This window comes from Condylostylus longicornis, unplaced genomic scaffold (assembly GCF_029603195.1).
Source record: "Condylostylus longicornis isolate FDR11 unplaced genomic scaffold, ASM2960319v2 ptg000131l, whole genome shotgun sequence".
Lineage (NCBI taxonomy): Eukaryota > Metazoa > Arthropoda > Insecta > Diptera > Dolichopodidae > Condylostylus > Condylostylus longicornis.
Window position 1 is genome coordinate 274,216 of NW_026578099.1, and position 27,195 is coordinate 301,410.

Here is a 27,195-nt window from a genome sequence, read left to right on the forward strand (position 1 = left end):
AATCATCAAATGTATAAAAATATTTTTATATTTTAATTAAAATTACCTAGACTCTAGAGAATCAGAGAAATGTGTACATATGTATAGTATTTATTGGGCATTCCATTAAATTTTTAAATTACTCGGTTTTATTTGTCCGCTTAAATCAAGCAATCCGCTCCCTTTTTAACATTTGAGCTCAAGCTCCGCTTTAAGTATTTCGAAAATTAACTACTTAATGTTCTTAATAAAACAAATCCTTTTTCAAAATTAAAAATATTTTATTTTTAAACATAGTTTTTTATTTTTATACATAGTGTTGATATTGTCAAATTAACATAAAATAATTATAAATTTTTTTACATATACAAATTTACATATAATTTTAATTTGTTATACAACGTTAATAAATTATAATATACAATTTCAAACAACTCTGAGGTGTCTAATGCGTTATTAAAAGTATCTGAAAGAATAAAATTTTTAAAAAATATTTTATTATTTATGAATAATTATTATTTATAATATTTTAATTATTTTTTATTGAAAATTTAAATAGTTTGCTTTTCCTCAAATTGCACAAAATATTTAATGAGTTATTTTTACATTTGTGTTACTTTTGAATCTCACATTACGATATTTTGCAAAAAAATTACGTCACTTGTTATGTTCCGCACATTCGGTAAACACAAATAAAAGTTTACATGAGTTGAAAATAATAAAGTATATCTACTGAAAGTAAATTGTTTTTTTTTAATAAACAAGGTTTTCAATAAAGTATGTACATATGTAAAATCATCTTTATATTTATAAGTAATTTTAGTCCCTAAATAAAAAAACCCTAAATTAAATAAACCGTTTTTTTTATAAAAAAAAATTCTTATCAAGAAAAACCATTTTATTTAAATTTTCATGGGGTAAAATTCTCATTGTTATTTCGAATTCTTGTTAATACTCAATTGAATTTTTTTCTACTAAGAGTTCACAAAAATTTATGATTATCAAGCTTGAATTAAATAAATATGAAGGGAAATATTCAGATTGACTTAGATTTCTTGCAATGTTTAAGCTTTAACGAAGAAAATTACTTTATTGCCCTGAATTAAAGACTTGATAATAATTGTTTACTCTTCATTGTCAATATGTTCATGTTCGCAAATATTTAGTGTGAGAAATGTTGGGCTGGGATATAATTCGCAATTAGTACCACTTTGAAAATTGTTGTTTTTAATTTTCATATGGAAACATTGAAGACACTTGGATCTAAAGAGAATGTAGCTAATAGAATTTTGATGTATCATTTATTTTCAAAGATAGACATCGCAACCGCTACAAAGTGGGAAGAACCACTGTCTACTTAAGTACCAAAAAGTTATGTGGAAAGATTATTTAAACTTAAAAATATTCCAAAATTCAATATTCGTAGATTTGTGTACATACAATGAAATAGTAAAATATTTTTGAAGATTTTATATTTGCCCGTTTAGACAAAATAAGAAATTTTCATGAGCTAATTATCGAAATGTGGTGCAATTGTTTGGAGTCCTGCCAACTCTTAGTAAAATGGATAGTTAAAAAAGTTTTTAATTCGATACCAATTGTTTTTAATATCAATATGTATTGTCAATATATATTTAATTCCATTATATTAAAATATTGTATTATCTATAGCTGTAACAATAGAACTACTGTTTTAAATTTTACTTATAGGAAACTTATCATTATGATTAAAATTCCAATAATTTTTTTTTTAATAAATGAATACATATTTTCGATTTCTATATGCAGTGGCATTAAAAACCTAAGACACTTGTATAAGCAGTTATTCCTCTGATTGTCGTTCCTGAAGAGAGAGAGATAAAGGCCCTTATTATAGTCAGCGAATGGAATGAAATTTTTGGCGAATATGAATTTTTTGTATTATGATTAGCGAAATCGCCTAAATTTTGGCGGATGAGCTCTAAAATCTGCCAATTGAAAATTCTATGTGACAAGCTTGACGAATGAAAAATCAAATTAATGCATATGGAAGTGTTTTTTTTATTGGATATTATGCCATTTATAGTGATATAATGAAAAAATCTAAACTATCTGTAAAGTAAGTTCATAAAATGCTACAAACTATTGCAAAAAATATTGATTGTTTAATATTAATTTAAACGTGAAAAAAACGAACCAAAAACAATTCGAGTATTTAAATTTATTAATGAACAACAACCTCGTAATTGCTAAAGCATGGAAAAATTCAATTGTTTTTGCAAAATAGCAAAAACAATGTACATATACAATGTTAACTTTATTATTTTCGGTAGGTTTTCTGAGGTCTTGCGGTAGCAACATTTTCGATCTGATGAATGAAAGCATTCGCCGATCATAATTTAAAATATCATTCGATTCGCCTAGTCCATTCGACTCGCCTAGTCATTCGCTTCGCCGATCATAATAAGGTTAAAAAATATGACTTATTGCGAGTGTTATGGCTATGATTTTTCATATTTCTGTTTAATTTAAAATTGTGCTTTATTTTATTATTCACAAATTTGAAAGCAACCATGTACATCTCCATTATACACGAAGTGGAAGATATATTCGTTTCTGAACTATACAGCCTGTTATAAATAAATTACAGGCTGTAGCTCAAAATATATGTGCTGTGTATAAATAAACGCTTATAACTTCGGTACAATGTAACATAGAGTAAGCATCGAAGACTTTTTTTACAGGTGATTGACTGCTCTTTAATTTGCCGAAGAATTTAAATGTAAATAAAGTTGGGTTAAACCAATGGTTTGTATTGTAGCACTTTTCCCTTCAACAAGTGAAAATACTGCTTTTAAAAACAATCTATGTATATCCACCACACTATTAAAATTATTTTCATTCATAAACGAAACTATTTCTAGGGTTGCATATATTTAGGATGAACGACTTATGCTGTATTTGAAATAAAGCAAAAATAAATATAAAGTGGGGTTAACATAATGGTCGATTTTAAGGGTTAATTTTGTGAATTAAGGAAAATAATTATATTTTTTAATGTCATGGAATTTACGGTTAGCTTTTCGCATTTATAGAAATTTTAAAAATCTTGCGGTTTCGGAAATATAACGTGTCAAAAATTCAAATTTTACGAATTTCAAGAGGCGATAACTTGAGAGGGAGTGGAGATGGAAAAAAATTTTCTTCTAACGAAATGAACTATTTGTTAATGTCTAAAAACGACATCAAAAATTTGGAAAAAAAGGACTTTAGATAACGGTAAATTTGAACGGCCATTTTGTTTTTCTAAAGTTTAACTATAGTATACCGCGCTAGGGAAAGCAAGCCGCTGCCTTTCTGCGTTTTCAAAATTTCAAAAATGCTTATGGTTTCATTGCAACAAATAGTTAAAATGGGCCATTTTTGTGTCTTTGGGGGGTATAAATTCTAGAGGGGGGGAGATAGGTAAAAATTTTGTTCTACGAAAATAAGTTTCTAGTAAAGATCTATGCACGTATTAAATTTCAGCTTTCTATCTTTAAGAATGTAGAAGTTTTGTAAACAGATAATAAAACAGATAATAAAAGTTCTTTGTATTTAAAATCTGTTTACCACGTACTGGTTAAATAGAGTTACAACTATGAAAAGAAAAAAAAGAGAAAACTTTGAAAAATGCCAGTTTGATTCAGCTGGAAATGATCCTAAAAAGAACTGGAATTATGTGAAGAAACTAATGGGTGCAAGTAATTATAAAACCAATCCGTTCTTTTTTGATAATGAGCTAAGTGAAAAACAAAAATATGACAAGGTGGTGCGGTTTAATCAATATTACTGTGATATTGGCTTGGATATGTCAAATAATTTAACCGCAACAATTTATTATTCTAATTTAAGATTTATAGATGTATTCAAATTTAAATTCATTAGTAAATATGAAACATCTCGTCTTATAGATAGACTACCTATTACTCATACACATGGTGCTGATATAATTACAGGTTCTTTAATAAGAGCATGTAAAGATGAGCTTTTAGATTGTCTAAGAAAATTAATTAACTCTTCAGTAAGCCAAGGGGTTGTGCCAAGTATTTGTAAAATTACTAAAGTCATACCTATATACAAGAATGCGGGAGATTGAAATGATATTAATAACTTCCGTCCTATTTCAATATCAGCGACCTTCAGTAAATTGGTTGAAACATATATCTGTACCCAGTTAACTGAATATTTGGATAAAGCCAGGTTAACAAATACGAGTAGTACAAGGCAGTACGGATTCAAGACTGAGTCTAGCACACGAGCTGCATTGTTTGATTGATTCCGAAATCCGGCGTGGTATGGATAGTGGGAAAAGAGTTGTTGCTGTATATTTCGATGTCTCAAAGGCCTTTGACTAAGTTGATCGTAATATTATGCTAAGAATACTTTTTGAATGCGATATTGTGGGTAAAGAGCATAATTGGTTAAGGAGTTATCTGTCCACACGTAAGCAATTTACTGAGTGTGAAAGTGTCAAAAGCAAGCTACGTGATAATACTTGTGGTGTAATACAGGGGAGCTCTTTGGGGCCTGCATTGTTTTCAATTTATATTGGTGGGTTGTTAAATTTGGATTTCGTTGGCACACCTTTTATGTTTGCTGATGATTTAGTAATTGTTTATTCAGAAAACTCATTGGAAATAATACAAGAAAAAATTCTAAATGATATGGAAGTTTTTAAGGCATGGTTGGACAAGCACAAATTGATTGTAAACACAAAAAAAAACGAAATATATGATATTTAAACCCAAGACGATTGAAAGTATAAATATATGTTTTGACAATTGTCAAATTGATAGAGTTGAAAGTTACAAATATTTGGGAGTTGTTGTGGATGATTGCTTGAAATGGAATAAGCATATTGACGAACAACTTAAAAAGGGAAGAAAAATTGCTGGCATTTTTAAAATAATAAACAAAAGAGTTCCGTTTAAAATGAAATGACCACTTTTCTATAGTTTGTTTCATAGAACTGTTATGTATTCGATACAAATATGGGGGAACACTTTCGATAAATACATTGATCAAATACAAAAGTTACAAAACAAAGCTATTAAAAATCTGTATGGTTATAAACATACAGAGTAATGAAATCTGTATGGTTATAAACATTCGTCGAGTAATGAAATACATAAAAAACATAATATTCTTCCGATTGAGCTACTTATCAAAAGTAAGTTGGCAACTCAAACGCATCTGATGGTAGTCGAAAAAATTCATAGTAATGTACAGTATCAGTACAACAATAACTGTCATAATTATGCTACAAGGGGTGTTGTAAATATTAGGCTGGTGTCTTCCAGTGTAAGGTTCAATAGCCAAGATACTTTATATAATTTGGCATTTAATAACTACAATTGTTTACCTAAAGACTTAAAAGACATTAAGTGTGTAAAAAAATTTAAAAGAAAATTGAATGATTATTTTTTCGATCTAATATAAAATTTTAATTTTAATTGCATTATATACATTATATTGTAGACTGTTTGTTATATGTACATTAGTGAATTTTCAAAAATTGAATTAGTTATTTTATATATCTTTTTATCTTTTTTTATCTATTTCATTTCTATTACACTTTAGTTTTTAAATTTAAGCATTGTTATTGTTTTTTTGCACTGAACTTATCAATGTTATTGTTATTGAATTGTATCAATTTAGATTTATGAACACTCTGTACGAGCGACTGGGTTCTTTGAGTTAATAAAATAAATAAATAAATAAAATAAATAAATTTCAGTTATTAATAAAAATAGTTAAATGTTTCATCTTAATGTCTCATCTAAATGCAAAGCTAAAAATTAAAAGTAAAAATTAAAATTTTTTTTTACCTTTTTTGTTAATAAAAATTAAAACCAGTTCTAAGTTCGTTCTTCACGATTCATGTAATTGTTGGCAAAACTGAATTATTTATAGATGATCGAGAAGTAAAGGAAGGTGAAGAAGGCATTAGAGCCGCTGATGAAGTTATGGTTTTGTCTTTGTAAATTCTCTCCTAAAAGAATTAAAAAGAAAATACATGTATTATGTGAAATTTGTAATAATTATGCAAAAATTGTATTATTGATAGAAATTTAGTTAAAGTAATTAATTGAAACTCTTAAGTAACTTGGACTATCATAAGTGATTTCGTTAGTTTTCTGATTAATGATTTCTAATGTCCATTATTAATAATTTCTTAGTTTTCGCGATTAGTTACTTTTTTGTTGACTTTTATGTTATTTTTTTGTTACGAAAATTGATAAAAGTCTCTCCTCTCAAGTAAATGATTTGCTTTTTCTTTGTAAATCCAGGTGCTAAAAATCATCGAAAGACAAAAGTAAGCTGATCAACACTGTCGCCAGACCTATCCATAATAGGAGATTTTGAGCAACCTAAAACGCACCTGGATGGTCATAAACTCCCAATGCTAGTCAAACTAATTACCAATTAGTTTTGGTTTACCGCGTTTTTGTATCTATATTTAGGCTGAAGTGCTGTGGAAGGCACGGAAGTTCTGTTATAGCACTTTAAGCTGAATAGAGAGGTCTCGTTTGCTTCAGTATTTTAGTTCAAACCCTCTCCACTCACTTTATCGACATTTTTATGTTGTTCCAAATGCGCCTCATGTTTCATGGCACAGTTTCTTATTTCCTCTCTTACTTGGAAGACTCAGATACATATAAATGTGACTATTGTGCACGTAATAGGGAGAACCCACCTTATTACGAGGGAACTTGTTCTAGAAAGTTTGTATTTGTTTAATGTGTGTTTGATTGGCACAACGCCATACGTCCATGTAGGCCTTATCATTTGGTTATACATATGTACACACTTTGCTGTACGTTGCCAATTTAAACCTGCGACTTATTATCTCACCAGATAATGGAATCAGACCTGCGGCCTTATTCGATTGAATACTTTGAAAATTAATGTAAATAGATCCATAGTGTTTTTATCTATTACAAAATCTTTCACTAAACAAACACTAGAATTTATATTATGAATTTTACTAATACAACATCATAGTTGTGAAATTAATAAGCAATGTGCTTATGACACTAATAATTTAACTTAACGGAAATTTCTTCATGCAACTGCAGAAACAGATGAATTAATTCTTTGAGTTACACTCAACCACTTCAAAGCGCTCAGCATAAAAGTTTCGTCCATGATCCATCGATATCGATGGAACTATAGTCACCTCCTATAGTTACATCGATATTTTTGGCTCAAAGAAATATCTCTAACTCGCGCTTTCTACTTAGAACGGCATTTGCATTCCACATACCAATTCGTATTTTATTTACTGATATTTGTCAGAAATCACATCGGGTTTGCTAGATATACGTTAATATAATATATTCTCCATAGTAGTAAATCTTATTGAGATTTCATCTATTTTTAAAAGCATGTCTTGCATGTCTAGATTTCATGCCTTAGGTCTTTTATCTATGCAATCTTCTGTAATGTTGAAAGCTACTTATGAGTATGTAACACTATTTTTTACTTCATCTGATGTAAAAACATTAATCGTTTTTGGAGTCTTTCATTATTACCGAGGATCCTTTTGGGACGATTTCTTTTTATCCACCTTTTTTGTAATTCTTCAGCCACTAAGGATTACATAGAATAACAAATATTGTAAATAAGGCGTTAGACAAAAAGAAAGTATGTTTAACATTCTTGAGGACGTGACTCAAATGTTTTATAAGGTTTTTAACGAAGATTTATATTTTATGTACAGCTGTGCATAGCTGCAAGCGTCTTAAATATGTTTGTATTTGTATTAAATATGAGTTGCATTTTCTGAACTTCCGTAACAAATAAAATTTACAAAAAAAAAATGCAATAATTCAGATTTTATTTTATTTTGAGAAACAGAAATAATTTGATAGTTCGTATGCCACGCTATTCAAAAATAAAATAGAATTTTGAGATTTTATAAATGTCATTTTTAAAATCGGAAAACTGCGAAAATAATAATAATAATACAAAGCGAGAAAATGAAATATAATTGATTGAAATTTGTTATTTAATCAATATGATTCGGTTTTTATAAAGCAAGTGTTACCTGTGGCTTATCATATCTTAACCGTTTCCATATAGTTGTTCTAACACCTGTAGATCCACTGTCTGTTATGTTATAGTTAGGGTTTGTAAAAGTTAAAACAGATGATCTTGATATTCCCGTCGATCTTCTATTTGATTTTTTTTTATTATTTGTAATTAGAACTACAAGTAAAAGAAGTTTCAGTCTTCATCATTTAGAAAAACAAATTTTAGTCATACTTATTATAACAACTAGAATCACTATAAAAAGAAATGTAAAAATAATGCTCCAAAATAAGATAACATTGAAAATTGAAGGCGTTAAGCTTTCTTCTTTTTCATTAAACAACTTATAATTTTCTTTAGGCTTGTCATTCAGATATGGAGTAGACCGAGCAGGAACAAAAAATTTTGGAGCTGTGCTACACAATCTCTTATCGGCAATATCGGGGCACGCGCACACATAGTCCGAACCTTTATAGAGACATATGTGACTGCAACCGCCATTATTATTTGCACACTGATTCCAAGTATAAGGTTGCCGACGCTTAGAAATTGCACGAACATCAAGAGCACTACTTAATGAATGTCTTATTTCCTTTATATTTTGATATCGACCATCACTTTTAGTACTTCGAAAGACCGATTTATTATACCAGTCTGTCCAATATATAGCTGAATCTAACTGAAATTTAAAAAAAATTTTACAATAAAAAATAAATTTTTTTGTTTTATATTTACTGAAGTTAAGCCGAATGGATGTGTTGCGACAGGTATAATTACTTCTCTTTTTTTTCCGTTGAAATCTGCCATTTCAATTCTGTCTTGTAAAGCGTCTACCCAAAGAAGGAATTCATTCCTATCAGAGTAACAAAATTTAGAAAGATAATTATGATTTCATTCTCATAAAGTGGTAGATTTAAGAAAAATACTCACGTAAAATCAATGGTTAATCCATTTGGAAAACCTAAATTTTCGGTAACAATTGCAGTTCTATTAGTTCCATCTAAAAGACACCTTTCTATTTTTGGAGGGTTTCCCCAATCAGACCAGAAAAGATATCTGTAGATAAAATTGAATCATAAATATTTACCATTCAACTTTTCCCAAAATTTTTGTATACCCTAATTTTGGATAAATTATCAAAGATCGAGGATCGTTCAAATATTTCTTAACAATCATTTTTCGACTGCTTCCATCTAATCGGGCTACTTCAATGACTTTTCTGTCTGTGTCGGACCAGTAGAAATTGTTTGCAATCCAGTCAACAGCAATACCGTTCGGTGTTAGGATGTTTTCTGATATGACCGTTTTAGTGTCAGCTAAGTGAAGAAGATTCACTCGTCTTATAACATCTAAATTCACATCAGCAATGTACAAAAATGAATGATTGTAATGAAAATCTAAAACTACAGCTCCATGCACTCCAGCTATTGGCAAAACAGTATCTAAGAATTCATCTGAATCTAATGATATCATCCCAATACCAGATCTTAAGGCGATTAATAAGTAATCCTGTAAAAATAGTGTCAAGAGTTATTTATATTTATATAATTTTGCTTTTGTTGCTAGCTTTTAAAAAACTAGCAAAGTGAAGGGAGGAATGAAATAGCTTTTTAATAAATCTAAAAATATAATTTCTTTAATCTCTTTATAATACTTTATTAAAAATATAATTTCTAATATTCTGTATTAAATGTATAGTATAATGTAATAATGTTACAGCCGATATTAATTACAAAAATTTTTCTCTAAAGAATTGCAGGGTCCTATGTTGATTCAGCACTCGATTTAATAGATTACTAAGCAAATTCAAAACCTATTATTGAATTTATCCATCATTTAATACAAAAAAATAATTCTGCGTCTCTCTTTCCAAAACTTTCAAAAAGGTGCAGCACATGCAGCTTCGTTTTATTAGCTTTTTTTTTATTTCATTAGATCTTTATATTATTTTTCTTATTTTGTATTTTTCCATTATAAAACCTTTTAAAACTAATCTAGGTAGAATTTTGAAATAAAATATTTGTAAAAAACAGCATCTAAACAGCGTAAAAACACCAGTTCATGCAACCTATATTTATAATCTTCAGATATTATTTAGGCTCATTCAGTCAATATTGCAATTTTTAATTCTGATTTGACGTTTCTGATTCTTATGGTGGTTTTAGTTGCTCCGAAAAATTTATACAACTTTATACAAGATCCATTCTTCAACAATTTTCGAGCAATGCTTTGTTGAAAAACAATTTTTTTTCATTTAATCCTATTTAGCTTACACTACTCAGCTATTTTTCTTACAAAATGTTTAGGTACGTAAATTTATTCATAGTGTCTTCAATAGATACCAAATTTCCTACTCAGTAACCTGGATGTTCTAAACTATGCAATTAATTACCACCACCATGTTCGCTTTATTAAATTCTGAATTAACTTTGCACCATACTTTTTAATGACCATCTGACCCAAAAATACTATATTTTGACTCGTTACTCAAATATTCATTCTCAAAATTAAGTATTTTAGCACGAATTTGAGGTCACAGTAAAGGTTTTTTCTGAACGCCCATGGAAACCAGTTTTATGTAATATATTTCTTATAGTCACGATCTTTTTTTAACTACATAAGACTACTTATACTACAGATGTCCTTCATTTTCTTTAATTTTTTAGTTCAACTAAATGCTAATCAACTATTAGTATTTATTCAAAACTGTTATTTTAATTCTCATATTTTAATTCACTTTCGCAAAAGCTACTTTTGCGATTCCTTTGGTTTTAAAAATCCATTCAATTTCTTTAAGCAACTCTTCTTCATCTGTTTCGTACACGACCACACGTATTTTTTAATTTTCAGTGCCGTTTGAATGTCGCTGTTTCAATGATCCTAAATTTTCTGCCTTGAGTTTGCAAATCTCCTCCTTGAATTCCCTGCACAGGTTTTCTAAATCACTTATACGCGAATCGATCATTGGTCCACTTTCCTGATGTAACGGGCTTTTTACATTGCCTTCAGAGATTTTACTTTTGTTGCTTTCTTCAGACTTTCTTACTTTATAACCTTCTATTCTTCTCCTTCTAACTTCCCCCATAGAAGGAGACCTTAAAACGCTTGAGCTCGTGCCAATGGGATCATTAATTTCGCTAAGTAATTTTTTTTGCACTGGCAAGTTCTGTGAAAATCTTGAATATTCAGTCAAGTCCTTATCAGCATTCATATTCTTAATATTGGATATTTCATATTTAGTTATAAGGTATAACTAAATATTTTAATTTATATATAGTTATATGACTATTAACTCTGTCATGTTTTTTCTACTGCCGTTTAGGATCAGACGTAAATCAGAAACCGTCCATTTTGGATCAAACGGGTTTGGATTTTTTCGAATTTTAGTGAATTCGAGCCACAAGCATGTTTTCTGGTATTTCTACTCCCCAACCTTACTTGAATTTATTATGCGTGTTTTAAAAAATTAAAATGTACGAAAACTCTTTTGATTATACATAAATAAATTTGTTTGAAAGTTCTATACAGGTATCCCTTGTATAACGCGATAGTTACGGTCCAGGCAGTGCTGTAGTCGTAAAATTAGCATAGGGTATACGATTGAGAATATAAATTTTTGGTAAAAATAAACAATGTTATTTTTAATTATATTATTATTTGAAAAAAAGACGTAAAATATTACATACACGTATAACTTTTACAAACACCACAAACACCAACTTTTCATCAACAATTAAAAACAATTTAAATAAGCTTTTAAGCCAGTATCAATAAACTTACTTAAAGAAGTTTTCAAAATTATATTTTTTTGAAAATCAATGTTATTTTGTCAACAGCTTTTGCTAACTTCAAATAAACTAAAGAATATGCAAAATTAACGTCCACAATAACGTAGTTTAGCATGGTTACCATAGCAACTTTAGTTAAAGAAGAGTATTTGATAAAATTCAAATATATTTTCAATTGTATAGAATTAGAAGAAAATCGTTTTAAATCGAAAACCAAATTGTTTATGTATTAGTTTATATCACTGCTGGATAAATACAGCATTGGTAATAAGAGAACATCTATCTTGAAGAAGTCGTTTTTACTTTTTTTTGTAAATGATTTTAACATCAGAAAATATAACTTTATTTTTATTTAAACTTTAATTTTTTAACATATTTTCTATTAAGCAAACATAATAACTTTTAAATATTAGGAAAGTTTAAAGTTTTCATTTCATTGTGGTTTTAAACAAAATTATCACTTTCAAAAATTAAAGGTTCGGTTATATTCGTTTTCCGTTTTTCGTTAAAGGAGGCTTGTTTGATTATTAATTTGTACAAACATATATTATGTAGTTGATATATTTTTCCCAAGAAATTTTTACTAAATTAATGAAATATTTTGTGTGAATTGTTAATTTGAAAATTTTTTGCAATTTTTCAGTACAATTTTTATTATCATTTTTTTTTTACTATTACAAAGAAAGAAAATAATAAATTTTTAATAAGAAATTTGAACAAAATCATAGGGTATACGCTATTTTTAAGTAAAACCACTAGGTATGCGCTATCTAATTTTTAAAAGCATAGTGTATACGGCGTATACCCCCGTATACCCTCCACTACAGCACTGGTTCCAGGGAAATTCCGCGTTATGTGATTCGCGTTATATAAGACTTAGTTTTCATATAAATTTGGGGGTTATGTTCCAATAAGTTTTTTTACAAAATAAAATACATATTTAATAAGAAATAACATATATTTCAACTCAAAACTAAAATTCAGATTTTGTTTTAAAATTAAAACCATAAAATAAAAATAATAACAATTCAAAAAACAAAATAAAATAGATTCATACATATAATTAAATTTAAAAAAAACTAAAACAAACTTCATTATAATTAATCTGTTCCGCTGTCTTCAAACATCCTACTTCGAGAAAGTTGTGAGCGTTATAGGAGGAGCGTCTCGAAGGCAAAAATGGGAAATTCCCGGTTTACATTGAAAACAAATATGAATACACATCCCAATGGCCAAAATGATTGTGAAAACAATGATAAAGATATTTTTATCGGATATTGGGATTTTCAACTTCGCGTTATAAAAGTCCGAATTTCGCGTTGTACTGAAACCGATTTTTTTTCCAAATCGCGTTATATCGAAAACGCGTTGTATAAGTACCGCGTTATACAAGGGATACCTGTATTATGTTTCATTTTTATTATTACAGTTTAACTAACCTTTAATAAAGAGACAATTTAATATCTATAACTTTTATAATAGTGAAACTATAAATTTGACTTAGTATTCTTTACGAATACGTTCTTTACGGTGTAATTTAAAATGATATCAACATAGAACTATATAATTTTCAATCATATAAAATTGTGTTTCATTTCAGTCAAAATAGTTTCATTATATTCAAAAACAGTTTTACTTAACTAAACTTTAAAATAAATGTTATATTTTAAATGCGATTTGTCCCACCTCTGGTAAAGGTTCACATTCTGATTGACCCTTTGGCTTCATTTTCAATCCAGTTGGACATTTACACGAATAGCCTCTGCTGTTTCGAAGACAGAGATGACTACAGCCACCATTATTACTTTCACATATATTTGGCGGAAGAACAACATCTCGCTAAAAATTTGAATTATTTATATTATATATTATAATATTCAAAAGTTGAGAATACGCTCTAATTAAATTTTGTTTTATGAATTGAAAATATCATTACAAACATATAAGGGCTAATTTGTACCTTAATGACTTTTATATCCATCAATCCATCCATATTCTCCGTATAATTAATTGATTGCGAAAAAGTTAATTTAGACGCCTTTTGTAAGGATTTTGATTTCCAATCAGTCCAGTAAACATCGTCTAGCATTACAGCAACTGCATAGGGGTGCGCTAAAGAAGAAAGTACAATTTTTCTTTTATTTCCATCATAGTCACAGGACTCTATTCTTTTAAAATTTGCATCTGCCCAGTAGACTCTTTTTTCAAGGGAATCTAAAGTAAGACCGTTAGGCCAACCTATGTTTGCCGTCACTATTTTGATACGGAAACTACCATCCATGTTAGATCTCTCAATTTTCGGATAATTACCCCAATCAGACCAAAAAAGCAAACCTTCTTCATAATTTAAAACTATTCCCCGCGGACTTTCAAGATTTCTGTAGGCTATAATACCCCTATAGGTTCCATCCAAATTGCTAACTTCTACTGTATGACGTCCAGCATCAGTCCAATATAGCTAAAAACAAAAGTAAAAATAGCTTTTATATAGAAATGCAATGATTTTTGTCATTACTTTGAATTTTGAGTTTTACCTTTCTTCCCACGGAATCAACAGCTATCCCATCCACGCTGTCTATACTTCCCTTAATTACTGGGCGTATACCAGTGCCATTCATGTATGATGTCATTATTATCTTTTCAAAAGTATCTGACCAAAAAATTTTACCAGTTATCAGGTCGAAGTCTATGGCAACGGCATTTGTAACTCCAGGCAAAGGTAAAACTACGTCGGCTAAATAATCCATGTCTAAAGATATTTGGCGAATATCAATTCTATGCGCAAATAATATAAAGGTTGTTGGGATTTCTTCACACGTTTTCATATCCTTCTGAAAACATAGATAAACTTACTTGCAATTTTTCTATTTATATCTAGATTTTTTTAAGTCCTTTACCTTAAGTTTTGTGCCAACTGGACATGCACATGAAAAATTATTTGGATTAAGCAAACAAAGGTGAGAGCAACCTGCACTTTTAGAAGAACAGTCACTTCGAATATACGGTCGTGAACGATGAAATACTTGCACATCCATGATTTCGGTAGTGTTTTGCATGAGAATTCGTTTATTATTTCCAGATAGTTTGTCAGCAATTAGTACACTTCGATCAGTCCAGTCCGTCCAAAAAACGGTATCTTTGTACACATCAAGGCCAAAAGGATGAGGAAGATCTCCTGTTTAAAAAATAAATCATGAAAAACACAATAATTTCAATGCAGCCAACAGTACTTAAAATCAGTTTTCTCTGGAAACCATCAAAATTAACATATTCGAGTACATTTTTACCAGCGTCTACGAAGTATATTTTCTGCAATTCTGCGTCTACTGCAATGCCATTTGGCCATTTTAGATTCGTGTATACAATTTTAGTCCTACTTTTTCCATCCATATAAGCTCTCTCAATTGACGGTCTCGATCCCCAGTCGGACCAGAACATAAATCCATCTTAAGTTAATAAAATATAATTTTAATTACAAATATTGCTTTAAAATTAAATTAAACTGTTGCAAAACTTACGTATTGGACTTAACACAATATCCCTGGGTTTCGTTAAATTTTTCCAAATTAGGATAGATCTAAACTTCCCATCTATTGTCGCGACCTCAATACGCTGACTTCCTGAATCGGTCCAGTATAATTTATTAGTAATCCAATCTAAAGCTAGTCCAACCGGAGACATGATATTTGTTGAAATAACGGTTTTTTGGAAACTTCCATTAATATGTGCGGTACTTATGGAGCCTCTTTCGACATCTGCCCAATATATGAAATCAGTTTTACTACACCAATCAATAGCAATTGTTGATTTTATTCCATCAAGGGGTATAATCATGTCGATTTCGTACGATGAAGAATTAAAATCCATTTTTTTAAGCCGGATATCTTTTTTTCTTGCAATAATAATTAAATTTTCTGGTGTTGTATTACACGTTCTCCTGGAATTTGAACATAAATTTATTTCATATTATTTGACAAAGATAAACTTACTTATCTTCTTTCAATGTTAAACCTAGAGGGCAGCCGCATAAACGAGAATTTTTGTTTGGCAAACAAATGTGTGAACAACCGCCCTTAAATCCTCTTTGATCTTCAGTGCATCTATTTTCAAAATGTGGTTGTCTACTTTTGTGATATGCGTGAATATCCATTGGGAAATGAAAATCAGCATGAACAGTTCTTAAATGCTTTCCATTTATTTTATTTACAGATGAAACACTTTTGGTATTCCAGTCAGTCCAAAAAAGTGTATCTTCAAACATAGTTAGTGCAAAGGGGTGAGGCAAGTTGTTACTTAAAACCTGTAACAAAATATATTAGAAAAAAATTATATTAGAATAAGATTTTTGCGAACATTACCTTTGTACGTTCAAAACCGTAAAAATTCGATGATTCAATAACGTGATGTTTAGCGTCAGCCCAATAAATCTTACTTGCAGTGAAGTCAACGGTCAACCCGTTTGGCCAAGTGATTCCATTGTTTATAATTGGTATTCGATCTGAACCGTCCATGTAAGCTCGTTCAATTTTTGAGTTAGGACCCCAATCCGTCCAAAAAACGAATGCCTCCCCTGGATGAACCGCAATAGCTCTAGGTTTGTCTATATCATTAGCAGCTATCACTGATCTTAATTTCCCGTCAAAATCAGAAACTTCTACTCTTCTTGTACCAGAATCAGTCCAAAAGAGTAAGTTGTGGACCCAATCTACTGCGATACCAACTGGAGATTCAAGACCCCATTTTACAACATCCCTGTTAGCTCCACTTTCATTTAAGCTTATTACTTTTATAACATCAGTCGATACGTCAGACCAAAATAGAAGTCCTTTATCAAAATGAAAGTCCAAAGCAATAGCATTGTGTAATCCTTTAACCAAAGAAGAAAATTGATATTTTCCCAGTTTTACTTTTCTGATATCCCAACGATTTGCTACTAATAATTGAACAGCACCCCCAAGAGCTTTACATGTCCGCAAGTCTGGCCGCAAAATATAACCAGTTTCACAGCCACATCTAAAACTGCCGTTTGTGTTAAAACATTTTTGTGAGCAAACAGGATTGTTAACAAATTGACATTCATCTATATCTACACAGCTAAAAAAACAATAATTTTATGTGGTTTTCTTAATAATTCTAATATGTTTGCTGATGAAAATACCTTTTCTTATTTGGATGGGGTAAAAATCCTGACCGACAAGCACATTCCTTCTCTCCCTTGTGTGTAGTGATGCAAAGTTGTTCGCATTGAGAATTTTTCGGGCAATTTTGTATTGTCGGGCAGTTTTTTTCATCATTTCCATTAGGACAGTCTTCGTGTGAATCACAAATATGCTTTTGCGGTACACAAATTCTGTGAAAATATAAATATCATTTTATGAACATCATTTTATGTACTTTTCTTGAATATAAAAAGCTATCTTGTTTTTATCCGTGCCAGAATCAGAAAAGTAGAGTTAACCGTATTAATCTTATGATACTCGTACGGATAAATAATTTTATTAATTAGGTTCACTGAAGCAATTTTATAAATATACAATGTCAACTCGGTCTTTTCAAACAGCTGCCTTCTTTATAGAATGTTTTTCTATTCTAGTTTTTTTTTTGTTTATATTTAATTTTTTATTAATTGTAGGCGCATGATTATAAAAAAATCGTTTGTGTAAAATTTTACATTTGAATTTTAATTTAATTTTTTTTAAAAGTGAAGTTCTTTACTTAAGTAAAATAAACGAAATTCATACTTTTTTCTTTAGATAAAAAAAAGTAAATAATAAAAAAATTAGGCGGCTTAGAATCTAAATGTGCTTAAGGTCGATAGCAATTCTTTATGTTTAGAGTATTATTTTATATTAAGAGTATCACTGGCTCATTGTTAATGGCTTTTTATGCGGTTCATATAAATAGCAACAATGGTAAAAAAATATTTCATGATTCTTCCAGTACGCTATGTGTTATTCGTAACTCTCCCTCCTAAATATCCCTAAATCCTAAATAACTCCAAGATGGTCTTGAGACTTTTAACACCAGCCCCAAACCACCATTTATAAATTGGTTTGACCCAACTTTTTACCGACAGCATTGCATACAACAAGGAAGGTTATGTGATGGCAGCAAGTTTTGCATATCGAGTTTTCATGAAATATCGAAACGTAAATAAACTATATTTAGAGAGGTGTCGGTCTGTCTGTATATCTATGGAATGGATTGATGGAATTTTTTCAACTTTGATATTTGAGCTTTGGTTGTTACCAAAAGTAACTGGCGACCTTTTCAGCAAATATGGATGGCACAAAGCAAAACTCTACTAAGAGCCAAATTTACATTTTTCTAGGTATGTTAACTAAAAGCTTATTAACGCCCTAAAAATCGGAAAGAGGTGTTTAAAAAACATTTTTATAATCTTCTGTAACACTTTCACTTAATTAGACAATACGTGTTGCGGTTTATTAGGTGCTGACGACATCGGATTTTTGTAATGCGTTTTACTTCCGCAAAATTAAGATTTATCTAATGACAGAAGAATGTGTAGTTATATACACAATATGTGTGTGTAAGATCATTTATGATGTGAGATTATTAATCAAAATTATTTTGTGTAATGGTTTTTGGGAAGTATTTTGTGTTATATAATTGCACAAATTGGATGAATTTGAATGATCTTTTCAATATATTTTTGCCGAAATTCCAAGGAAATGACCTATTTCGTTCAATGCATGGAGCCAATGTCTTTGCTATATCTATGCATCACATCTATCTCGCAAAATCTGCCTCTCTAAATCTTTCTGAAGTGGGCAAAAATATTTTAAAATTATTTGTGAAGTTAAGGGGGTAGGTTTTCTAAAGAGATCCCGTAAAGAGGATGTTATTTTTTTCTACAAGTTTTATTTGTTTTGTCATGGGATTAAAAGACATATTTTGATCAAGGTAAAAGTTTGACATTTATCAGCTCAGAAAAATTAGCAGCGCTTTGAATACAATCCTAAATAGATGTTCAATAAATACGTCTGGAATAAAACTTGAAAAAACTTTAGAAAGAGAAACAATGACGAAATTTCTCGCAAAAAAAAAAAATTTTTATTTAAAAAAAAAATCAGACGGAAAACCTAAAAAACATTAAAAACTTTGTAAATACGAGTATGTGATTTTTATAAAATTTTTAAAAGTTTTTAAAAACTTTCTTATACCAGACAGCCTTAATGTGACACCTAAAAGCATAAAGCAAATTATTTTTGACAAATATTTTAAGCAAGAATTAAACAATAATAATAAACAATAATGTTTGCTTCAACTCATAATTGTTTAAAGCCTAAAGTCTAACTTATTGCAGTAAACTGTTTCTAAATCGATTTTCTCCAAGCCAAAGTCGGTTAGTCCAAGTCAAAGTTGCTTAGTATGCAATTCAACATTTAATGCCATGGCGAAATTTATGGTTTTTTAAAACAAGAGATCTTGAATTCCCAGAGCGTAAATACGACACTATATAAATTCGGTACGTTACCTTTTTATTTTTTACTTTTTAACACGTTATTTAAAAGGATTTCTTAAATACTAAATTTTTTGAGTTAATTTGTTTTTTTTAATGACTTATTGGATAGAAAAATATTAAAATGTAAAGTATTTAAAACTTAAAATTCGGTAAACTTTTTAAATCCTTTTGCTTCCTAAATTCTATTTCATCTAAAACGTGGTCATTTATGGATATCGTTTACGATATTTATGTTGAAAGCTGTATTGTACTTCATTTAATTACTAAGAAATGATTGAAGCTTAGTAAATAATTTGAAAAAGTGTTATATTATGTTCCAAACTTCACTGAACTTACTTTAAGTTTGTCGTATTTTGTTTTGAGGAACATAGAAATTGTCCGGGATCACAACTTAATTCGCAGTCAGTTTCGTCTTCGTTTGCAGAACAATCCGAAAAACCATCGCAAAGCCATATATTCTGAATAAAAATTAAACATAAATATTCATTTGAATGTAAATATAAACAAAATTCAGGCAACATTACCAATATACATCGACCATTTTTACATGCATATTCATCTTCAGTACAAATCTTAGGAAAACTATCTGTTGTTTCTAAACAATCTTTTTCATCATCTCCACCGTCGCAATCTTGTTCTGTAATAGAATGAAACAAAAAATATAAATATTTACATAATATTACATAAATTTAAAGAGCAAGTGTAGTTTAACATTTAAACAAAAAATATTTTATTGCAAATATATCACAATTTGTGATATCCTTTTATACTTTCATCTTAAGAGAAACAAAATTTTGGATAATTATTTGGCGGACCTTGTTATTTTAAAATTGTCGAATTACTTTGAATTTTAATCGATCGGTGTACATACTTCCTTGTATCTTCATATAGTACGCCAATGCATTAAAAATAGAATGCCGATTTAAAAAACAAAAATTCTACAAATTACAGGTTATTGGCATAAATATTATTTAAATTAATATTTATAACTCTTAGTAAAAATTATCCTTATTTTCTTTATGATAACGTTTGAATTTTGCAAGATCAAATTAATTAAATTTTGTTTACATTTCCGAACAGTTCTATAGATTTCTATGCAGTCTTATACATCCCGAATGGATATGTATATTCTTGCTTAGCGTTAAGTTCTGCGTTGATTTAGACATGTCCGTCCGTCCGTCCCATCGCACGATAACTCCAAAATGAATAATACAATCGAAAATAAACTTTCACAAATTGTTTCTTATTTGTCAACGACGACTGCTATTGTAATTGGACCAATTCGGACAACGGGTTCGGGGAGCTGCCATACAACTAAAATAGGTTTTTTTAAATATTTCAAAAATTAATAGAGATATTTATATCAAATTTTGTAAAGGTGTGTCCAATCACGTTCTACATATATTCCAAAAATTTTAATGAAATGAAGTTAATTTTAAATATTTGTAAAAATAATAAAGCTAGATTCATGAAACTTGGCAGTCGCGCGTCCAATTATACACCTCCAGGACTTAATATGTGATAAAGTTTCCATTCCACCAAAACTATATCAGGGATATAATTTAAAGGAATGGCTTGACAGGTTCGGGTAACTGCCATAGTACTCCAAAAGAAAATTTGTAATATAAAAAAAAATCTGATATGGTCAGCACATAGCCGACCGCAATGTATACTGTCTGATTAAGTGAAAGTGTTACAAAATATTGTAAAAATGCCTGTTAAATACATCTTTACAATTTTTAGGGTATTACTAAGCTTATAGTTAACATATACCCAGAAAAGAAAAATGAAAATTTGGTTCTTAGTAGAACTTCGCTTTGTGCTACCCGAATTTCCTAAAATGCTCGCCAGTTAGTTTCGGTAACAACCAGAACTCAAATATCAAATTTGAAGAAATTCGATCAATTCGTTCCGTAGATATGGTAAAAAATGTAAAATCGGCCTTCAGTTCAGTTTCCGAGCCCTAATCTTTCCAAAAAATTTGTAGATTCATTACTTTAATGCGAAGAATTTAAATATTAAATTTCAATTAAATCGGTTGATCATTTCTCTTTATATACGCGAAAATTTATATTTGGCCCATAGTAATCCCAAAAGTTGATCAATCCGTGCCATAGTTGAAATAAACTTACATATAAAATTTTATCAAAATCGGTTCAGCCAAACATGAGATATACACGCGTACACACAGACCGACAGGTTGCTAAAAATAGTTCATTTACACTTCTCTACTATGGACAAGTGCGTTCCCACCGAAAACTCGATATGCAAAATTTGTTGCCATCACATCACCTACCTATTGTATTCACAATATGGTCGGTAATAATAGAGAGAATTTCAGGTCAGATGTAACCCTGAAGCTTTAGTAGAATGGATGACAGGTTTGGGTAGTTACCGTAGATCTCGAAAAGCTAATTTAAAATATTAAAGAAAAAAAAATAGAGTTAGATTTGTAACACATATCGCCGAAGTTTGAAGACCCTGAATGATTTGAGAGTTTCGGCTACCTGTAATGCAACTCTAAAAAGAAATTTTAAATATTTGGAAAAACATTAAAGATAGATTCATAAAACTGGGAAGTCGTGTGTCCAATTATAGGTCAGACATAATATCAGAGAAGTTTCTATTGAGTGGTTTGACAGTTTCGAGTAATTATAGTACCATTTAACAATGAAAACAAAAGCAAATTTTAAAACTTAGATTGTCAAAGTGCAGGGTATAATTTAGTTGGTATAAACCGAAACTTGTTTTAGCCTTTTATAATTCTGAATTTAAACTTCAGAATTTTTTATAATAAAGTAGAAAAACAGAAAATCATGAATTTACAGTAAATTTAAACACGATTTATCGAATATGTAATATGTTAATTGAGTAACTGAATATTTTAAGTTAAGGAAATTGTAGTTACCTTTGTCGCATTTCCATCTATTGGGTATACAAGTTCCATCATCACATCTAAAATAAATAAAAGTGATTTTAAAGTGTCTCAAAAATTAGAAAGCCAATTAACGAGAACTTACCTGAATTCAACAGATGCACAATTGTTTACTTTTTTCATGCATCCTTCTTCATCAGACCAATTTCCGCAGTCATTTTCACTATAATGAAGTAGAACATACAAATTAAAAATAATCAACTGTAACTGAATATCTAAATTTTAAGGTATAGTTTTATTCTACATACATGAATAATTGTGTATTTGTGCATAAATACTTATTTTTATTATTTAATTAATTAATACAAATAAGTTTTTGATATAAGCTGTACTTACCCATCACATCTAAATTTATTCAGAATACATCTTCCACCGAACCCTGCAGAACTTTTACCAGCTCCCTCACATTTAAATTCTCCTTCAGGGCAGATTCTGAGGGACATTTCACAATTGTTTTCATCAGAGCCATCATAACAATCCTTAAAAATTAAGAAGTATAATTTCACATAAATTTAGGTTTAAATAAGTTTTGATGGCAAAATCTGCCGTTCAAATACTATTTGTCATCAGGTGTTATTTAAAACAAACCATGCAAGATTTAAAATCAGCATAAAAAATTATTAGGTTGATATTACTATACAGGAATGTTGAAAGACATATCTAATTTTTTGATTTTAGAAAACGAAAAAATTTTAACTAATATTTCTATTTCAAATACATTAAATTTTTATCATTTATTATCATTGTTTATTGTTCAACGATAGAACAGATTTACAACAATTATTTACAATGACAAAAATTTAATATACAACTAAATGTAAAGTGGAAACATATTATATGTTTCCACTTTACATTTAGTTGTATAAAAATATTTTTATATTTGTACACAACTATTTTTATATTCTTGTATTTCGCATATAACATTTTTGTTGTTTGTTTTGACAAATATTAAAATACTTTTAAAAGAAAAGGATCTGAAAACCTCTTTCCAGTTGCATATTTTAATTATAAAGTGGCTTAGAACTGGTTCCAGTTCGACTAATTTATTTTATTTTTAAGATTCGTAACGGTTATTGTTTACAAAGTTACAAAAATCTTGCAAGTATAGGGATTATATTTTTCAAGCTGCTACTTTTGTTACGAGTATATGGATAATTTCACTTGTTGTATGAAGTTTTAGGAAATATTTGGGGATTACTAAGAATGTTGAGTGCGGATATTTCCACTGTACTGATATTTTTGTACTGTATAATTCTTAACTATAATGAAAACTGAAGAAATAATAAAATCTTCTTCTTATGCACAAGAAATAATAAGAGCTATCCCACCTTTTGTTTACAAAAAAACTTAGTGTAAAATAAAATTCTTGAAGGGAGGGGAGTTCTTACATATTTTGTTGGTTCTACATGTATAAGTACATTATTATATATTGGCACTATATGTTTAGGTCGTTACCATTGTTAAATTTTATTTCTTCCAAAAATTTTTCAAAAATTTTCCAATATTTCAAGTGATGGGAGTTCCAATTCCATCTTTATTAGATAAAGGATGAGGAACATGAGTGTTCAGATAAAACTATTAAGCAGATTAAATTATTAAGCGATAATAAACTAATAAAATAAACTAAAGTGCAATGTGCATCTAACTCCCAAAATATTCGGCAAATGTACGTAGGAAAAAAAATTTTTTTGAAGAGTTAAAGAGAAAAATGAAGTACATTACACAAAAGCAATATTAGAGTAATATATATTAATATAGTTAAACGTGGTTCATAAAACAAAATAAAAAGAAAAGGTATACTAACAATAATGATTCTGCAATACTATTTTAGTCAATCAGAGGTTTTATACAGCCCCTACTAAATATACCAAACTTTTGGTTGTCTTTATACCAAACTTTTTTCCGTTTTTTATCAAATGTTTTTTGAAATTTTAAAGCAACTGCAATCTTAGAAACTTATTCAATCACAACTAAATTGTTCAGACTATAGTGATATATACCAAATCTGCTTTGTAAGTCTATTTGGGTTTTAAATGTAATTCACTGTGTTTTAAAAATTTATTTAATATAAAAAATAAACATCTCTTTCCAGTATTCAATAAAAAACATTTTGAGTTTCGGTGAAAAGTTGTAAGCTGTAAATTATAATGTTGAAAATTTAAGCTGAATTGAGCTAAAATAACAAAAGTACGCATATCTAAAAAAACATCAAGAAAGTTTTGCAAAAGTTTCAAACTTATTTTTATAATAATTTGAGTTATTAATTTGGTTTATAGAAGGATTATGCAGAGAGTTTTCCATTCGAAAATATGAAAAATAATAAACCATTTTAGCTTTGAAGAAGAAACAAATCGAAGAAATTAAATGGGGGTGAAAAACGAGAGATTATTCTCTTTCTTCAATTTTATAAAATAGATGGAAAATTTATAAAATAAATTGAAAATTACTATGAGAATTTAAAGGTCGAATTTATTTCAATATTTTGACTAATATTTGTGGTTAAAGTTCAAAACAGTAGAAATATTATAACAGCAGTGCGGATAAACCCATTGTTTTTTAATATTTTAATAAAAAGAAAATAAATAGGAATTTGTTAAGTCTAATATTACATTGAAAATACATAGTTTGATATTTATGAAAAGTATTTTTAAATATAATTATATTTTCTTATTAAAATAAAATTTACCCTATCTCCATCACACTGATACGTGATCGCAACACAGGAGCCATCATCGCACTGAAAATCTTCTGAAGTACAACTAAACGTGAAAAAAAAGAGTTTTATTAAAACAACTTGAATTTCTGGGAAGATTCAGACGTTCATATAAATTATTTTAGAATTTTGAGTACATATATAAACTTTCGTTTTATCGAAGTAGATTAACCTATAGCTAGATAGTTTATCTAATAAATTAAAATTAAAATTTGAAAATTTAATTTGTTTTGAATTTTTTCCGTCGGTATTCTAACAGTATCATTTTTACCAATTTTCCAAAACACATTGAAAGAAAGGAGTTGTTTCCATAAAGGAGTTTAATTCCATATACGCAGAGTGGAAGCAAATTGCCTTTTATACCCCGGTATAGAATTTTTTAAACATTGAAATGATAATATGACCGTTAAAATTAAACGTTATCTAAAAGCCGTTTTTTTCAAAGTCTTCTAGACGGTAAAAGTCTGAAATTTTTGGCAGATTTTAGATACTAATAAATAAATTATTTCGTTAGAACAAATATTTTTTCTTTGAAATTTGTAAAATTTGATTTTTCAGTGCCTAACATTCACAAGCTGAGCTCACTTAAACCTTGAATTCGATTATTATATTAACGCTTCTTCTAATTTTCTTTTGTAATTTAAAATATTTTGGCGTATTAACGAAAGTGGCTTAAATATTGTAGAAAATTGTTTTTAAAAATAATATTTTCATTTGTTAAAAGGAAGAAGTTCACAAAGCATTGGTTTTTGAATAATTTTTATAACAAGTACTATCATAAAAAGATTAGCAAATTTTTTAAATTTGCAAGAAGCTTGAGTTATTTGATGGTAATTCTAAACATTGTTGAAACTACCTTCTAAGTTTTTTACTGTTCTGTGCAAAGAGAAAAGCTAGTGGCATCGTTCTAGCAGTTTCAAATTTGGAATTTCCCATATATTATTATTGACATTCAATGTACTCACGCAAATGATTTGCAGTTCGTTTCATCTGAAAGGTCACCGCAATCGTTTTCCGCATCACATATCCATGAATTTGGGATACAAAATCCATTTTGGCATTGAAATTGGTCACTTGTACAGTTCTTATGTATATCTCCTTTAATGGATTTTAATAAATATTTTGTAAAATAAATAGAATTTTTAAAGCTACGAATTTTCTTACCACAGTTGCTCTCATCTTCATGATTACCGCAATCATTGTCCCCTGGAAATTTTGCGAAAATAAATTAAAAGTTATCGTGAAAAATAACTTAATTTGTAGTTGTTGTCAAATATTTTAAATATTTACATAAATGAAGCTGAAACGCAGAAACTTACCATCACATAACCATTGCTTTAGTATACATTTGTATGTTTTAGGACACATTACATGCAAACCGGAAGCTTCACAATTCGCAGTAAATCTTTTAATATCTTCTCCATATTTGTCGCAATCCTTTTCATCTTCTTCTTTCAAACAATGAATTGTTTTATCACATCTTTCACTTTTTTGTATGCAAGAACATGATAAAGGACACAACCATTCCCAATCTGCACATGTTTTTGTGCACAATAATGGTAAATTTTGTTCTAATAATGATGATTCATCTTGAACTACAGTAATCCGAGGAAGAAAAGCTTTGTCATTTCCTCTTAAGATGTTCTCAGTTCTCTTATTATCGTCTTTTACGCCATAATCTGGACGACTGTTTCTATTGGGTATACCGCGAACAGAATCATTTGTTCTAAGGTCTATGGAGTATACAAAATCGTGATTTTTAGTTCCTTGGGAGTTATGCGCTGCTTTTGCTACTTCTATGCTTTTTGTGTTTTTTACAGATTGTATGTTGTGCTTTGATTCATTCATCATATTATTTGGTTTAATTTTATCTGTAGAAAATGCTAAAAACCCAAAAAAAATATGTTAGCATTTTCATATATGTACTAGTCGTGTGTGCTTGCATTGCAAGCCTTGCAGGTATTACACCTGTAGTTTTGAAATTGTGTTCCATTCTGTGTGTGAGATATTTTAAGTTTATTTTTTTTCTTCAAAAACACACCCATAATATACATTTCCTAATATTTTATAAGATAAGACTTAAAATAAGAAAAGCTCTTAAAACTAATTACGAAAAATACATAATTAAGCAAATAATTAGTTGCTTTGAGATCTAATATCTTTTGAGTAATTTATTTCAGAACCACGCTTTGAGTTATGTCGCAAAAAATTGTAAAATACCTTTGACAATAAGCACTTT

At 29.0% G+C, this 27,195-nt stretch overlaps 1 protein-coding gene across 2 annotated transcripts; it reads right to left on the reverse strand.

Annotated features, from left to right (window-relative positions):
- Positions 1 to 248: 248 nt before the first annotated feature.
- Positions 249 to 26,837, reverse strand: LOC129614971 (low-density lipoprotein receptor-related protein 4). 2 transcript variants are annotated; one of them, XM_055529969.1, is made up of 25 exons: positions 26,276 to 26,837; positions 26,121 to 26,162; positions 25,922 to 26,054; positions 24,930 to 25,002; positions 22,580 to 22,722; positions 22,329 to 22,406; positions 22,217 to 22,263; positions 19,833 to 19,945; positions 19,645 to 19,766; positions 16,981 to 17,172; positions 16,181 to 16,916; positions 15,812 to 16,122; positions 15,341 to 15,759; positions 15,053 to 15,268; positions 14,720 to 14,997; positions 14,357 to 14,650; positions 13,783 to 14,280; positions 13,509 to 13,661; positions 9,152 to 9,543; positions 8,965 to 9,090; positions 8,770 to 8,887; positions 8,269 to 8,713; positions 8,051 to 8,211; positions 5,829 to 5,992; positions 249 to 445 (listed from the first exon to the last, which is right to left on the reverse strand). In XM_055529969.1, the coding sequence occupies exons 1-24, from the start codon at positions 26,805 to 26,807 to the stop codon at positions 5,879 to 5,881; spliced, it is 5,736 nt and encodes a 1,911-aa protein (XP_055385944.1). In that variant the 5' UTR covers positions 26,808 to 26,837; the 3' UTR covers positions 249 to 445; positions 5,829 to 5,878. The 2 variants fall into 2 exon arrangements, with proteins under 2 accessions (XP_055385944.1, XP_055385943.1); XM_055529968.1 differs by having other exon boundaries at positions 14,357 to 14,653.
- Positions 26,838 to 27,195: the final 358 nt, after the last annotated feature.

Bases quoted from the DNA above. Each gene is read 5' to 3' on its own strand.
- LOC129614971 (XM_055529968.1), bottom strand. From the start codon at position 26,807: ATGATGAATGAATCAAAGCACAACATACAATCTGTAAAAAACACAAAA. The intron at 22,407-22,579 runs GTAAGTACAGCT...ACTTCATTATAG, and splicing joins AATAAATTTAGATGTGATGG to TGAAAATGACTGCGGAAATT. The intron at 15,269-15,340 runs GTAAGTTTTGCA...TATTAACTTAAG, and splicing joins TATTGTGTTAAGTCCAATAC to ATGGATTTATGTTCTGGTCC.